The sequence below is a fragment of the Carya illinoinensis genome, chromosome 5, assembly GCF_018687715.1.
Source record: "Carya illinoinensis cultivar Pawnee chromosome 5, C.illinoinensisPawnee_v1, whole genome shotgun sequence".
NCBI lineage: Eukaryota > Viridiplantae > Streptophyta > Magnoliopsida > Fagales > Juglandaceae > Carya > Carya illinoinensis.
Genome location: NC_056756.1, coordinates 22,188,823 through 22,204,216, shown reverse-complemented (window position 1 = coordinate 22,204,216; position 15,394 = coordinate 22,188,823). Strand labels below are relative to the sequence as shown.

General features: G+C 38.7%; 2 protein-coding genes and 1 long non-coding RNA gene across 3 annotated transcripts; 2 read left to right on the top strand and 1 right to left on the bottom strand.

Moving 5' to 3' along the window:
• The first annotated feature begins 685 nt into the window (after positions 1 to 685).
• On the top strand, positions 686 to 4,591 carry LOC122310198. Its single transcript, XM_043124076.1, has 3 exons — positions 686 to 1,594; positions 1,664 to 3,670; positions 3,782 to 4,591. The coding sequence occupies exons 1-3, from the start codon at positions 686 to 688 to the stop codon at positions 4,589 to 4,591; spliced, it is 3,726 nt and encodes a 1,241-aa protein (XP_042980010.1).
• Positions 4,592 to 9,049: 4,458 nt separating this feature from the next.
• Positions 9,050 to 9,977, bottom strand: LOC122311187 (copper transporter 5-like). Its single transcript, XM_043125626.1, has one exon. It carries the CDS (start codon positions 9,920 to 9,922, stop codon positions 9,485 to 9,487), a length of 438 nt encoding a protein of 145 aa, XP_042981560.1. The 5' UTR covers positions 9,923 to 9,977; the 3' UTR covers positions 9,050 to 9,484.
• Positions 9,978 to 13,966: 3,989 nt separating this feature from the next.
• Positions 13,967 to 15,091, top strand: LOC122309079. The gene is made up of 2 exons (XR_006242329.1): positions 13,967 to 14,460; positions 14,556 to 15,091. It is a non-coding gene; the product is annotated as an uncharacterized LOC122309079 (long non-coding RNA).
• Positions 15,092 to 15,394: the final 303 nt, after the last annotated feature.

The window sequence follows — 15,394 nt, the reverse complement described above, 5'->3', positions numbered from 1 at the left end:
CTATTTACAAGATTATCATTGTAATCTTGCTTCTCAGGTCCCTACTTATACATCATCCAACTCTTCCACTCCATATCCTCTCACTAATCACATCACATATAATCAGCTATCATCATCTCATCGAGCATATGCATTATCCCTCTTACTCATGCATGAACCAAAGTCATATGAGGTCTAATCACAGTGACAGAGATGGATCAGACACCAAAATCTCCCAGAGCCCATGCTTGAGGAAGGGCAACTCGTATGATGGTGCAGATAGGCATGGGCAGTCTGATCAGGTAACTCCAAACTCCCTTATCCCCCATGCTTTTCCTGCCATGCATACTGTAGACCCAACGGAGTCTCGGGCAACCACCCCAGTTGTATCCCCTTTTATAGTATTGAACTCGGTAGGGTCTGACAGCCAAGTTAGACAGGAAACTGCACTCAGCTTACCCTCTCAGAACTCCCCTCTCAAGGCCCCGAGAACTGGCCCATCAAAATCAGGGCCCACCTGGAAGAGAAGGGCCAGAGGCTTAGGTCCTTCAGCCCAACAAAAAGAGTGTGACACATCTATGAGGGACATTAGTAAGGCAAAACAGAAAAGAAAATGTGTTAATATCCAGCCGAGTCCCATCTTGACCAGGAAAAGAGTTAAACAAGCTTGTATGGCAGAGGCTGCAAAGCAGACCTGCCACTCCCCATGAAACACCTAGCATGGAACTGCCGAGGGCTTGGGAACCCTCGGACAGTTCGAGAGCTTCACCTCATGGTGAAGGAGAAGAGCCCGGATGTCATTTTCCTAAGTGAGACCAAGTGTAAAAGAGCAAGGATGGAAGGGATTAGGAACAAACTGAATTATGATCAAAGCTTCATTGTGGACTGCGTTGGTAGAAGTGGTGGCATTGCTTTCTATTGGAAGAAAGAGGTGGAGGCAGTATTGAATTCATACTCAAACCATCATGTCTCTTTAACTTTGTACCCTGAGGAATTGGATAGAAGCATCCTATTAACTGGCTTTTATGGACAACCAGTAGCTGCTAGAAGGAAAGAGAGCTGGAATTTAATTAGACTCATACATTCCAATATCCAGTGCCCGTGGTTATGTTTGGGAGATTTCAATGAAATTCTCCTTCAAGAGGAACAATTTGGCTCCCATGCTAGATCATTTCATCAAATGGAGGCATTCAGAACAGTGGTTGAGGACTGCGGTCTGCAAGACTTAGGATCCAGTGGGGACAATTTTACTTGGAGTAATAGAAGAGAGGGGTCAGATTTCACTAAAGCCAGACTGGATAGAGCCTTTGTCGATAAGGATTGGAGGGACCTCAAGTTCATCAATTCAGTGTTAGTCTTACCAGCTCAATGCTCAGACCATAATCTCATTCTTGTTACTTGCTCAAGCTCTTATGCAGCTAAAACTCTTAGACCTCATATCTTCAGGTATGAAGCAGCATGGGGTAAGAGGGAGGAATGCAGTCTCATAGTTAAACAAGCCTGGCTCCTAAGTTGTCACCTCAATCCTAAGACAAGAGCTTCTCGAGAAGGACTTAATAACTGTAGAGAGAAACTGAAAACTTGGGGCAGGAAAGTATCTCAAGAACATAAGAAGGTACTCTCAGATTAAAGAGAGTGCCTTAGAAGGTTGCAAGAAGATAACACAGGTCATAACTATGAACAGATTCAGCAAGCTCAAGCAGAGATTGACAAACTGTTAGAGATTGAAGAGATAAAATGGAGACAAAGGGCAAAACAAAGATGGCTTCGAGAAGGAGATAGGAATACTAAATACTTTCATCAATGTGCTTCCCACAGGAGATTGATCAACACAATTAAGAAAGTAGCCAATGAGAAAGGAGTCACAGCCAATAATCAGGAGGAAGTAAGTCTGGCTTTTCAAGATTTCTATAGGAACCTTTTTTCTACTTCTGCTCCTAGAGGAAGTGCAACTTTGCTTCAATCTTTCCAGGCCCGAATCTCAAGTGAAATGAATAGAACTTTAACTAGACCATATTCCAAAGAGGAAATCCAAAGAGCCATTCTTGATATGAACCCTTTGGGCTCACCAGGGCCAGATGGTTTTCCAGCCCTATTCTATCACCAGCACTGGCCAGCAGTTGGTAAAGAAGTCACTGAGGCAGTTTTGGAACTACTGAACACAAGGAAGGGTTTCAAAGACATAAACCGTACCTTTATATCCCTTATACCAAAGAAGAAAGTCCCTAAATCTGTTACAGACTTTAGGCCTATAAGTCTCTACAATGTCTTCTATAAGATCATTGCCAAAGTGATAGCTAACAGATTAAAAGTCATCCTGCCAAGTGTCATATCTCCAAACCAAAGTGCATTTGTGGCAGGAAGATTAATCTCGAATAATGTGGTTGTGGCTTATGAACTCTTGCACTCTATGAAGAACAGACTCAAAGGTAGACATAATGGATACATGGCACTCAAGCTTGACATGAGCAAGGCATACGATAGAGTAAAATGGAGCTTCTTACAAATAGCATTGTTGAAGATGGGTTTTGATAGCAGCTGGGTGGACTTGGTGATGGAATGTGTAACAACAGTTAGCTACTCAATCCTTGTGAATGGCATCCCACAGCTAACCTTCCAACCAGCAAGAGGAATTCGGCAGGGGGACCCCCTCTCTCCCTATCTCTTCATTATTTGCTCAGAAATGCTAACCCACTGTCTGAACCAGGTAGAATCACAAGGGGCAATAACAGGAATTCCAATGGCAAGGGGAGCCATGAGAGTTACTCATTTGTTTTTTGCAGATGACAGCCTTGTGTTTTGTAAATCCAACCCAGAGGAATGGAATAGAATGCATCGTACTCTATCATCATTTGAGTTGGCATCTGGACAGCGCCTCAACCTTGAAAAAACCTCCATCTTTTTCAGCAGCAACACTAAGCCAGACACTCAACTCTCTATTTTAGAGCTAGCAGGCATCAAAGCAACAGAAGCATTCGACAAATACTTGGGTCTACCATCTTATGTTGGTAGGAACAAACAAAAAGCCTTCAGCTCATTACTTGATAAAGTTAAAGGAAAGATGTCAAACTGGAAAGTTAATATGCTGTCTCAAGGAGGTAAAGAAATTCTGTTGAAATCAGTTTTACAGGCCATCCCAACGTATAGCATGGGTATTTTTCTCCTGCCAAAAGTTATTTTAAGAAGGCTTAACCAACTTCTACAGTCTTTCTGGTGGGGCCGAAAGGATAACAGATCCAAGATTCACTGGATCAGTTGGAAGACCATAGGAAAACAGAAGAGCAAAGGAGGACTGGGGTTTAGGGACTTTGAACAGTTCAATTTAGCCTTACTAGCAAAGCAAGGATGGAGGCTCATACAAGACCAAAACTCCCTTGCTGCACAGGTCCTTAAAGCAAAATATTATCCTACCTCGAGTTTTCTCTCAGTCAGAAAGAGAGTCTCGGACTCCTATGTATGGAAAAGCTTCCTTGAAGCCAGACATGTTCTTGAAGAGGGCTTGCTATGGAGAGTAGACAATGGTAAAAATATTAAGATTTGGGTTGATAAGTGGGTGCCAAGGCTGTCCTCCTATATGATACAATCCCTTGTGAGTGTATTAGACAAGGAGACTTCAGTTGACCAACTAATCAACCCTGGGACCATGCAGTGGAACCTCGACTTAGTCCATTCAATTTTTTCAGAAGAGGAGGCAAATCTAATCTGTAACATGCCTATTAGCCCCTGCAGAAGCTGAGATGTCCTATCCTGGAGGTGTTCAAATAATGGTAAGTTTTATGTAAAAAGTGCCTACCACCTGCAGGGCACTATGAGTGAGGATGGTGTGGGACAACCTTCAAAAAACAACACGGGTTCTAAGGTATGGGAAAGGCTGTGGAGTATCAAGGTTCCTAATGGAACCAAATCCTTTCTGTGGAGAGCAGCAAAGGAGTCACTTCCTACTAATCTCAACCTGCTAAAGAAGAAGGTAGTGACATCTCCCTTATGCCCCATCTGCCTCACTAAAGAGGAGACAGTCTCCCATGCTCTTTGGTCATGCAAGTCAGCCCAAGACGTATGGTATTTAGGCTCGAGACAATTACAGAAGATGAGTAGTTTTGCTGAGTCTTTCAGAGAGCTTCTTGAATCTATGCTTGATAAGTTTCCCTCTGAAGTATTGTGTGAGATGGCAATAACAGCCAAACTGTTGTGGCATCGAAGAAATTGCCTAGTGTTTGAGGATTCATTCTCTTCACCTGCTAAGCTCTCCAAAAGGATCCAAGCAGAAGTGGCACTAATTAGATCAGAAGCTGAGCAAAGAGCTATTAAGCAGCCAAAACAAGATCTGAGCCCTCAAACGTGGACACCTCCCCCTCTAGGAGTGCTCAAAGCAAACTGGGATGCTGCTGTAGATAAGACTAACTCAAGGGTGGGACTTGGGGTTGTCATCAGAGACTCCAAGGGCCTTCTGGTAGCTACTTTGTGGGCATGCAAGGCCATGCTCCCGGATCCCATACTTGGGGAGGCAGCTGCTGCTCTTCGAGCTACATCACTCTATGCTGATCTGGGTTTCACTCACATTGTGTTGGAAGGTGATTCATTGGGAATAGTCAAGGCAGTGCAGCAGACATAAGAGTGTTGGTCTTCAGTTGGCCTTATGGTCAGAGACATAAAACTTCTTCTTTCCAAGTTCAGTAGCTGATCCATTAGACATGTACCAATGAGAGGCAATGGCGTTGCTCATGGTTTGGCCAAGCACGCTTTGTCACATCCAGATGAATGTATTTTGCTAGGGGATTGTCCCCCTTGTATTCAAAACTTGTTTCAATGAATGAAAGCTAGATCTTCCTTTCAAAAAAAAAAAAAAACAGCCAATATTACATGTTGATCAACAAGTCAAATTCCTAGAATTTTTCTTTATTTCATTACAATTTTTTTCCCCAATGGCATACCATGCCACTCATTTTAGTCAAATCAAATTCTCCACACTGCCACTTACACATTTAACACACCAGTAATTAAAAAATGTCCTCTATTTACCTATTAAACATAAAAACTAATTTTAAAGATATTTATATTTGTTTTTTTTTTAATATTTATAATAAATAATATATTACATACCATGAATTAGATAACATAACAAATGTAACGACATTATATTAGCAATTCTATATAACTTCAAAAATATATTAGCAATTCTAGTTGTAAGCGTGCAAATCTTAAGTAATTTAAAAAAATATATGTAAATTTATGACTCACATAAAAAATTATTTTTATAATAGTAAAATATACTTTTATTTTTTTTTAAAAAATGAGCATACGAGAAATATTATATGGATATTATTTAGCATTATCTATATAAGTTTTTTGTCAAAATTTTATTAAAAATAAATTTAAAGAGACCAACAAGAATATCCTTACATTTATTATGTTATCTAAGTCATGGTATTATTTATTATAAATATTAAAAAAATAAAGAAATATAAATATCTTTAATATAAGTTTTTATGTTTAGTAGGTAAATAGACAATTTTCTTAATTACTGGTGTGTTTAATGTGTAAGTGGCAGCGTGGAGGATTTGATTTGACTAAAATGAGTGGCATGGTGTGCCATTGGAAAAAAAAAAATTGTAAAGTAATAGAGAAAAATTCTAAGAATTCGACTTATTGATCAACATGTAATAGGGGCCGTTGATTTTTGTAACAAGAGATGTGCTGTTATTTTTGTACAGGACGCAAGCCGAATCCATATTTGAGCGGTACCGTCGGGCGGCACGGCAGCATTTCCCTTATGACATATGATCCTTGGACTAGGATGAAACCCAACAATTGAGGTTGTGGCAATTGGGTAAATATCAGAAAACCGTGACGCGTTGAGAAGGTCAAGAACTGCAGTACAAGGAAAAAGATGTACTACAGTCACACTTTTCAAGACACAATTCAAACCGAAGCCATGTCTGCGCAGAAGATTGGTTAAACAAAGAATTAAAAGTTCGATTAGAGAAATTGAAAATGGTAGACAAATAATTTCTATAATTATTTTATACATTACCTAATAAAAATGGTAGAAAAAATTATTGAATAATTACTTTATAACCTGTCATCTTCCTTATATTATTTTTATTTTTATTCAATTACTTACCGAAATAAATAAGTTTATAAGGAATATATTTGTGTATTTTATATAATTATTTTCAGTTGATATAATCATGTTTTATATGCATATGTGCATGTATCTCGATTTGGTCAACATGCACCTATGGGACAAGTAGTTTGACAAAGAAAAAAGTGTAAATATATAAAATTGCATAACAGTTTGGAATGGGAGAAAGAGTCATTTTCAACCTACTATGATGATTCTCATTCTCAACCTACTATGATGATTCAGACCTCGATTGGTGTTGCTTGGAGCCCACGACAATGTTCAGATGCAGTTGTACAGTGTTGATGCATACATCCATAGCGGTTAATGGAAAACAAGTGGAGAAAAAATAAAGAGAAAGGTACACACGGATTTACATAATTCGGTGCATTGCCTATGTTCACAAGCATTTAAGAAGGAAAAATATATTATAATATGCTTATTTACAATTTCTCATAGCCTCTCATTGCTTACTGTACAATAGAAATATTGAATATATTTGCTAGAGAAAACCCCTTCTCTAGAGCTCCCCTTCAAGAAGTTGAAGAAACTGAAGAAGAAGTCGAAGTCCCCAAGTTGTGAGGAACGTCCGCTTTGCGTGTTTGACATCTTCATTCTCTTTCTGCATTTCTCCTTCCCTTCATGTCCTTTCCTTCTAACACCTTAACTCCCTTGTGCCCTCTTTGTCCCTCTCCCACTTTCTTTTTTTGTCTCCCAGTGGTGGCTTTTAGGGCTAGCCTGGACCCCTAGTCTTGAGCCTACATATTGTGTCCTTTACAAAAAAAGATACAATGACGAATACACAAGAGGATCAGCTCAACGTGTTCTTAGTTTCTCACATTAGAGCATCCCCAACCGGGTCTGCATATTGTCATTTTCCCTATAATTTAGGGATGAAATTAGGGTTTTGCAAAAAAAACCCCCCATCCCGATCCCCATTTTGCGGCTTGAGTATCCGGCCTGTACAGTAAATCCCCATCTTTGTTGATTCACTGTACATCCGCATCGTGTATTTGGCTCCTGTTTTGATGCCCTCCATCCCGCGTGTTCTTCTCTCTCGCTAGGTAACCCGTTTGCTTCCTCCCTCCCACATTTTCAGATCGATTGCCAATACGATTTCGGTAAGTGATGATGGATAATTTTTTATCTTCTCTAGTTGTTTGACTTCCCCGATTTGAGTTTCTATTTTCCTCTTCTCCCCTCTCTCTCCTTCTCTGTTTCTCTCTTCCCAGTTTTCTTCCTCCCGACGCCATGATCTCTCTGTGAGACCTCCAAATTCGGGAAGGTATGTGGGACAATTTTTGTTTGCCATGAGTTGATGATGAAATAATCTGGGTAATTGAAGCACGGCTTGTTTTTATTGATGACATTTACTGTAATGCTGGGGTTTTTATTTCTTGCATCTCTTCTCATTTGTAATAAAAAAAAAAAAAGAATAATAAGACAAAAGAGTTAGTAGTTAAGATTGTAAATGGAAGAGAGAGAAAAAAGTAATAAAAAAAATAGAGAAATATTATTTAATAGAATAGAGATACGGATGGGGAATGAGATGTGGGAGGCTTTTAGAAGATGAATAAAATTTAGGAAAAAATTTGAGGAAAAGTGATTTTAAGTTAAATTATAGGGATGGAGATGGGGAATAGGATGTGAATGCTCTTAGACGAATTGAGGATGGTATGCCTATCCTGCAGGTTTTCTAACTACTTTCTTTTCAGTTGCGTGGGCTTTATGGTAGAGGAGGAATAAAGATGATTGCTGAGAAGGTGTATCTATAACCTACACAGGTGATTGATGCTTTTTCTCTGCAACAAATTCATAAGGATTTGGTGATGGTGAAGGCTGCTCAACCACGGAATTTGTCTTGCTGGAAGCCTCCACCCAGAGGTTATCTCAAACTTATGTGGATGGAGCAATGTTTTTTGGTCTCCATAAGGCTGTGTGGAAGCAATTTTAAGAGATGAGCATGGAAATGTGATAATGACTGCCAGTAAAAGTGAAAATGAAATGACTAATTCCAAATCTATTGAACTCCTTGCAATTTTCAGAAGCTTACAACTTTATGGGGGAATAAGGCAGTACACCGGCTAGCACGCCATGCTTGGAAGGTTGACACTATTGCAATGTGGCGGGGAGATGTTCCTTTGTATGTTGATCAAGCTATCTGGCTTGACAAACTTCATATGTAATGTTTTTCAGATATCACAAAAATATAAAACTAATTAGAACTAATTACATAGATGATCTGCACTTCTCCCTTGAAGAAAATGATTTCGATTAAAAACCTCAATAAAAGATTTCGATCTAACTAGCCGCATGTTTAAGTCGGCTCTTAAAGAGATTTTTCCAAGCTTCTTTAAATATGGAATTTTCTTGCATCGGTGGTAACGGGTTTTTTAGGAAATGGTGGACTTTCTAGAGAGAGAGTAGCGTTGCCGGCCGGCCTTAACAGAAAGGTCTTAGCCTAGAAATATGGGTAGAAGAAACTCAAACCAACCAGCTCTGGAAAGCAGAAGCTAGTGCAGCCCCGTTGGCATGCAAAATGGCGGGTGAAAGTGGGCATCAATCAAGCTCTGATTGAAGGGGATAACAGGCAGATGACACCAGCAGTAAAAGGAGAAGGGAACTGGGTAAACTAGAGACTTAAAAAGGATGGGTAGAGCATATCAAGGAAATTTCTAACAAGCACCCAGAATGGAAACTCATTCGGATCCCAAGAAGGGCAAATCATGATGCTCATAAAGTGGCAAGTTGGGCATTTGTAGCAATCTGAAAACAGTGTCAACAATCTGAAAAGATAATGAAGATTTGTAATGTGAGTATGCAGGTTTTGAATCCAAGCAAATCATTTATAGAAAGCAAAACTATGGCCAAGCTAAACTGACAAAATAACTGACAAGGAACCAAAAATAGAAGGAATATGGGAAAGAACAGATGAAAGCACTCGCAACATAATGGAAGTAGCTTGATTCAGACAAAAGGAAATTTCTTAAGATCTATAAGATGTTGACATACCAGGCAAAAACAGAACGATATGGAAATAACTCCACCTCTCTTGATCAAGGACCAAAATAACTCTCCCAACTTTAAGTTCTATAATGATCAATAAATACAACTAGAAGAGTACAAATCACCAAAACAATATAAGTGTTTTATGGTAACTTAGATCAAGAAAATATAAAATGTACAGTTCTGTAGGCTAGTAAGTGTAAACCCAAAGACAACCTAAACAAAACTTTTTTTTTCTTTTTTTTTTTTCCTTTTCTTTTTTTAAGCAGAATTACATTCATACATACACAGATATGCAGATGGCACACTTCTTGCATCATTAATCTGATCCAGAAAAAGTCAAAAAACGTTTGAGACTTGCCATCAATTAAATGAAATCTAAGCACAAGCACAAGAATTATCTTCGACAAGAGTGGCAACATTCCTATCCTCACTTCTGAATAGTAAGTATCCGATCGCGAGGCCCAGCACGATGGCCAGGAAAACACCCCCGTTGTAAGACATCACCGCCAACATCAGCAGGTACCCGATCGCCCAGTTGAGTGCAAAGAGCGCCGCCCCACCGATCCTCGCCGCCGACCATCTCGGCCCTCTACGGAAGGGCATCCCTTGCAGCAAAGACTCCTCGATCTGTGCCGGAGGCTTCCCGGAGGAGACGAATTTGAGGTGCACGCGCCGGTCCTCCAAGTACTGGTAGAAGGCGGAGACGATGAGGCAAGCGAAGAGGGTGAGAGCGTAACTCGTCCACGACTTGGTTTTCCACGAGTCCACCAGGAGGGTCACCTCTTTACCCCAGTAGAAGGTCATGTGCATCATCTTTTCCGATCTTTCCTTTCTCGCCTCTAGCGAGTGAAAGAGAAGAATTAAGGAGAGAGTGAATTTAGAACGAAAGGTGGATCAGGTCTTATAAAAACCGGGTTGCGTATGGTTCGCGAATAAATCTAGCCAACCCTCGGTTCGTAAGCGCACGCCACACTCCTGACGTGGCGACCCGGTCCGGGATACCCAATTCGGTTTAGTGAATTAAATGAAACCTCACAAGCCCTTCATTCTCCCGCTTCGCCTCAGAACCCTGTTCCCCTCACTCTTCTCTCTCACCAGAACCCTAGAAAACCCATTACGGCTTCTCCCTGTCTCGAGGCTCTTCTCCCTGTCGAACCAGAACAGTCAGCCCGTCTCTCCTTCAGCTTCGAGCCGTGCGAAAGGTACTTTTTTTTCCCAGTTCTTTGTATCTCTCCGATTTTGCATTTTTGTTTTTGCTCTCTCACCCATGCGCTCTCTCTCTCAGCCCTTCTCCGTTTCATCCCCGAGCCGCTGGACCACTTCGGAGTGAAGGTATATTTTTTCTTTCTAGTTCTGTTCTATGAGAGATTCTGTGTATTTCCTCTTCTGCATTTTTTTTTTTTGCTCTCTTACCCATGCGCTCTCTCTCTCAGCCCTTCTCCGTTTCATCCCCGAGCCACTGGACCACTTCGGAGTGAAGGTATAAATTTTTTTTTTTCCAGTTCTGGTCTATGAGAGATTCTGTGTATCTCCGATTCTGAATTTTTTTTTTTGCTCTCTTACCCATGCGTTCTCTCTCTCAACCCTTCTCTGTTTCATCCCGGAGCCGCTGGACACATCTCCCTCACCCCCTTGAGCTGAAGAAATCGTCGTCAAAGGTATGTTTTTTTTATCCAATTGGTTTTAAAGTTTTACGTTTGAATGTTGAGTGTCTGTCTCTCAGAGTTGCTGTATGTTTTTGTGGAGCCACACTTTGATGGGACTTACTTCTCAGTCGCACATGTTAAGGGCCTTTCCTTTAGAAATTAGGTTAAAGACCCAAATTTTGGGAACTGCAAGTCTGTATCATTGTCCCTTTCCTTTCTTCAAATTTTGGGAAGTTCTGAATTACAGTTTTGGCAAGTCTGTATCGTTTCTATGGTACAATGCAGAAGAGAAAAATGAGCATTTTTTTTACTTAGACGATGCTGATTTATTACATTTTGTATCGTTTCTACGATCCTCTAAATAAATCAGCATTTTTTTTACTTTTACTCCAAATAACAAACTTCGTCGAACTAGCTTTTTACATCCATTGTAAATTACATTTTGTTTTTGTAAAAGCTCTCTGTTATGAACTGTGTTAAGTGTTGAATGTAAAATAATTGCCAATTAGAAAGTTAGCAAATTTGCCAAAACTGTGTTGATATCAGATATGTTTGTTTAGTTGTAGCTAATGGTTATGTGTGTTTTATTTGGTATTTTAGTAAATTATATGCCTCTGCTTGGATGTATAAAACAATGGCTATACTGATCTCATTGTATGCTAGTTACTGCAATGGCTTACCATATATGAATTTTTTAACTCGTTAAGCCTTATTAACGATCGAAAGATTGAGTGGACTAGATTATCACCATCATTCTGCCATAACATTATCATTTGTATTGATTGAGCTGAAATATTGCATATTTTAGCTATTTAAAACCAATGTATTTTAAATTCATCATGACATTATTATTGGTTTTAGATGGAAAAATAGTTAATAAGCATAAATACGAGTTGTGATTTTTAATAGATTGATATCATGTTTATGCTTAATTTTACATTTATGATGTAATTGGGCAATATTTTCTCACATATATAATATATTTGTGATAATCTATTTTTTTTATTTTAATTTATGTTTAAATGTTATTTTTATCTACTTATTTTTAGCTAGAATAAAATTAGATTTTCAGTCAAAGCATTTTTACGGAATCAAGGTGGCTCATGGAATAAATAAAGACAATGGACGCATGAAAGCACAGCACATGCTGGAAGAAAGAAAAGAAATAAAAGCAAATGTCAACATTTACAAGTATTAATCTGATGATGCTGGACGACAAAGTAAAAACGGAAAGGAGAAATGAACGTGGGAGAGTAATGAGTGAACGTGGGGCCCTCATTAAAGAAATGATGTAGCCGATTGAAGGGTGAAAGGTGATGGGGACGCAGCAGTGAACGTGCAGCGACAGCAGATTCATTTTTTGATGATTATTTTTCTTCTTTCATTAGCTGGGTAGAGGTGCAGACAGGAGGCGGCTGCTGGGGTGCTTTTTCGTTTAGTGCTGCACTAGAGTAGTGGAGATTTCTTTCTCGTCCAGACGGTCGGCAGCTAGTGATATTGCTTTTCGTTTTCAGTCCTTCGGATAGCAGGAGAGGCGAGGAGATTTTCATTTTTTTCTTTCTTTTTCGTTTAGTAGATAGCCGGCTAGCTGGAGTGAGACCAGCTTGGGCTTGAGTGGAGAGAGTGGTCCCGGAGATGCTTTCCTTATTTTTTCGTTTAGTCAAGAGAGGGGCTGTTGGCTTTGCTTTGATACGGAAGGAGGGAAGAGTTTTTTGAGGGAGAGTAATACCGGTTGGGGAGTTGTTAGCTGTCATTAAAGAAAAGGGAAAAGTAGAAGAGCTGAAAGTGAAAGATAGCTGAACGTGGGGTACAGCCGAGAGATTGAAGGAATGGAGAGAGCTTCCCGGGAGCATTTTGGTGATACTTTTTCGTTTAGTGGAGAGGGCGGCTGCTGGGGGAATTTTTTGATGCTTGCTTTTTCGTTTAGTGCTGCACTAGAGTAGTGGAGATTTCTTTTTCGTCGAGACGGTCGGCAGCTAGGGAGATTGCTTTTTGTTTTCAGTCCTTCGGGATAGCAGTAAGGGTTGAGTTTTAAATTCTGGTTTTCGTGTAGCTGGAAGGGGGGAGATTTTCATTTTTCTTTCTTTTTCGTTTAGTAGATAGCCGGCATGGTTTTGGGCACTGGATTTTTCTCCTTTTCATTTTGGTTCGAGCAGCAGTAGAGTGGTGTTGTTTTTAATTCATTCTTGCTTTTCGTTCAGCTGGGCGCAAGCTGTTTTTCTTTTCTTCTCCTTTCGTTTAGACCTTGCAGTGGAGTAGCTTGAATTTATTTTCTTCTCTTTCCGAACAGAACAATGGACAGCTTGTTTATTATTATTATTTTTTTTTTTCTTTCGTTTGTTATTTTAGAAGCAGGTCGGCTGGTTAGATCGACAGCCTTCTTCCTTTCTTCTTCATTTATTTTTCTGCTATTTCCTTAGTCTTTTTATTTTTCATTTCCAGAGCAGAACCGATTCGGCATCTTTTATTTTAGATTTCTCTTGTTCTAATATTTCATCATAACTCAACTTAGATTTATTTTTATTATTAGAAATATCATGTGTAGCTAATTTCTTAAACTTGAGTTGTGGAATGAGACTTAATTTATTTTAGGTTCTAGTATGGTGCAATATTTTGTTGATAATGTTGATTTCACTAAACTATTAGTTGGATTTAAATAGAAAATAGATTGAAGCTCTTGCTCTTGTTTTGTTGTTGACGTAAGGCACATCAAAAGCTTGAAAATTATCAAGGCTTCTCTCGTTTGTTTGTTAATGTGTGTTCGGCTAGTAAAATAGAAAATTCCTTAGGAAAATATTGCAAAACTTGAGCTTAATCTTTTTATCTTCCGATTATCAATACTTTGATTGGGTTGTTAATCGAGAAAATGATCTAGAATCCAAAATAAAGAGAGTCCCAAACCCAACCCAAGTGTTCGTTAATATGTGTTCTTTTAGAAACTCTAATTTCAATTTCGATTATCTTTTTGTATTGCATTTTAATTAATTTGTTAGTCATTTACATTTCAATCCGACAATCAAACATCTAAAAATATGAATCTAGTCCATGACTAGTAACCTCTTCCATCCATTGTACATATCATCCTCTTGTTTTCTCTTTGTGAAGTTTTTCATATTTTTCAACAAGTTTAATTTTAAGTAACATTTCCCTGTGGATTCGATCCTGTAAGATACTACAACGCCTGTATACTTGCAGGTAAAACTGTACTAGATTTTTGATTCATTAATTTGAGTCAAAGTTTAGTCGCAACATGTATATTGTCAATGAAAAATATTTAATTTAAAGGTGGCCTGGATGTCTCTTTTCCTTTTGTTGGCTTATTAAATCAATTTTCAAAATGCTAAGTTTAATTGATAGACACAATTAATATTTTAACACTGTCAGCTTTAAATTGAGCATTGACTGCATACAATGCTGATTTTGAGATCATGAAGGAAGATGTTAGAGATTGTCCAAAACAACGTCTATATTTTACCTGATTTCTTCATGATATTTTTGCTATTATATATAACCTGATTTTTTTGGCTGAAAGTAGTCATTGCATTCGATATTGCTATGGCATCGAGTCAATCATCATCCTCTGTAATTAATTGTGATGAAATTGAATCACCGAGTTGTTGGTGTGGTTTGAAATCGCCATTAAAGATCTCCCACACCTACAAAAATCCTGGAAGGAAATTTTATGCTTGTCCGAAATATTACACGGTAATTAACCTCTCCCCTTTTTGGATTGGATTGCTTTTGAATGCATGTACAAAAATATTTAGTAATTGAGCTTGAAATTCTTGAATTGTCCACAGCTAGAACCAAGATGTCAATTCTTCATCTGGGAAGATATATTTCAATCAGTGGTACGTGAGAATATAAACAAGACAAGAGAGAATGAACTTCGGAAGAGGGAGGATGCTTTATTGTTGCGTGAATATGAAGCTCAAATTGAAAAGGACAAACTAGTAGAGAGAGAGCAAATGCTTAACAAGCAAGAGGGCGAACTTGGGAGAAGGATAGTAGAGAATAGGATTGGTCGTATTTTCTTGTGTCTATTTTGGATTGTATCTCTTGTAATAGTTTGGTTCTAAATGTAGATGTGTCACGAAATGTTTTAGATGTAAATAACTTTATCTTATCCTCTCGGTGTATAATTATGACAGCTGATTGTGGATATTATTTTTGCATCTTTGTAAGTAAGGTGGGGCAAGATTTTTGGACAGATAAAATCAACTGTCCAAGATTTTGGTTGTGAATATCATTTGGTTTTGTAAGGACTAAAATGTAGTGTTGTTAGTAGAAAAGCCTATTTATGAACTTGTCAGATACAAGCATATTATAATTTGAACTCATATGTGCCTAGTTTAAAGCTGTCTGTTTATTGCCAAGAGCATGTAGCTCAGATGGCATGAGACCCAGCCTCCATAAGAGAGGTCTTGGGTTCAATTCCCCTCTCCAGATCTCCCAATATCAAAAAATAAAAAAAGCTGTCTATTTATTCAGTGGGGGCAAAGATACTACACTGTTATCATAAACCAGTTTTGTTTTACGCTATCCAAAAGTGTAAAAATTTTAATTTGTTGGTTTGCCCACCCAAGGAATGCTTTTGCCAACTCCTCGGCATTGAAACTCATTTGCTCCACGTAATAAA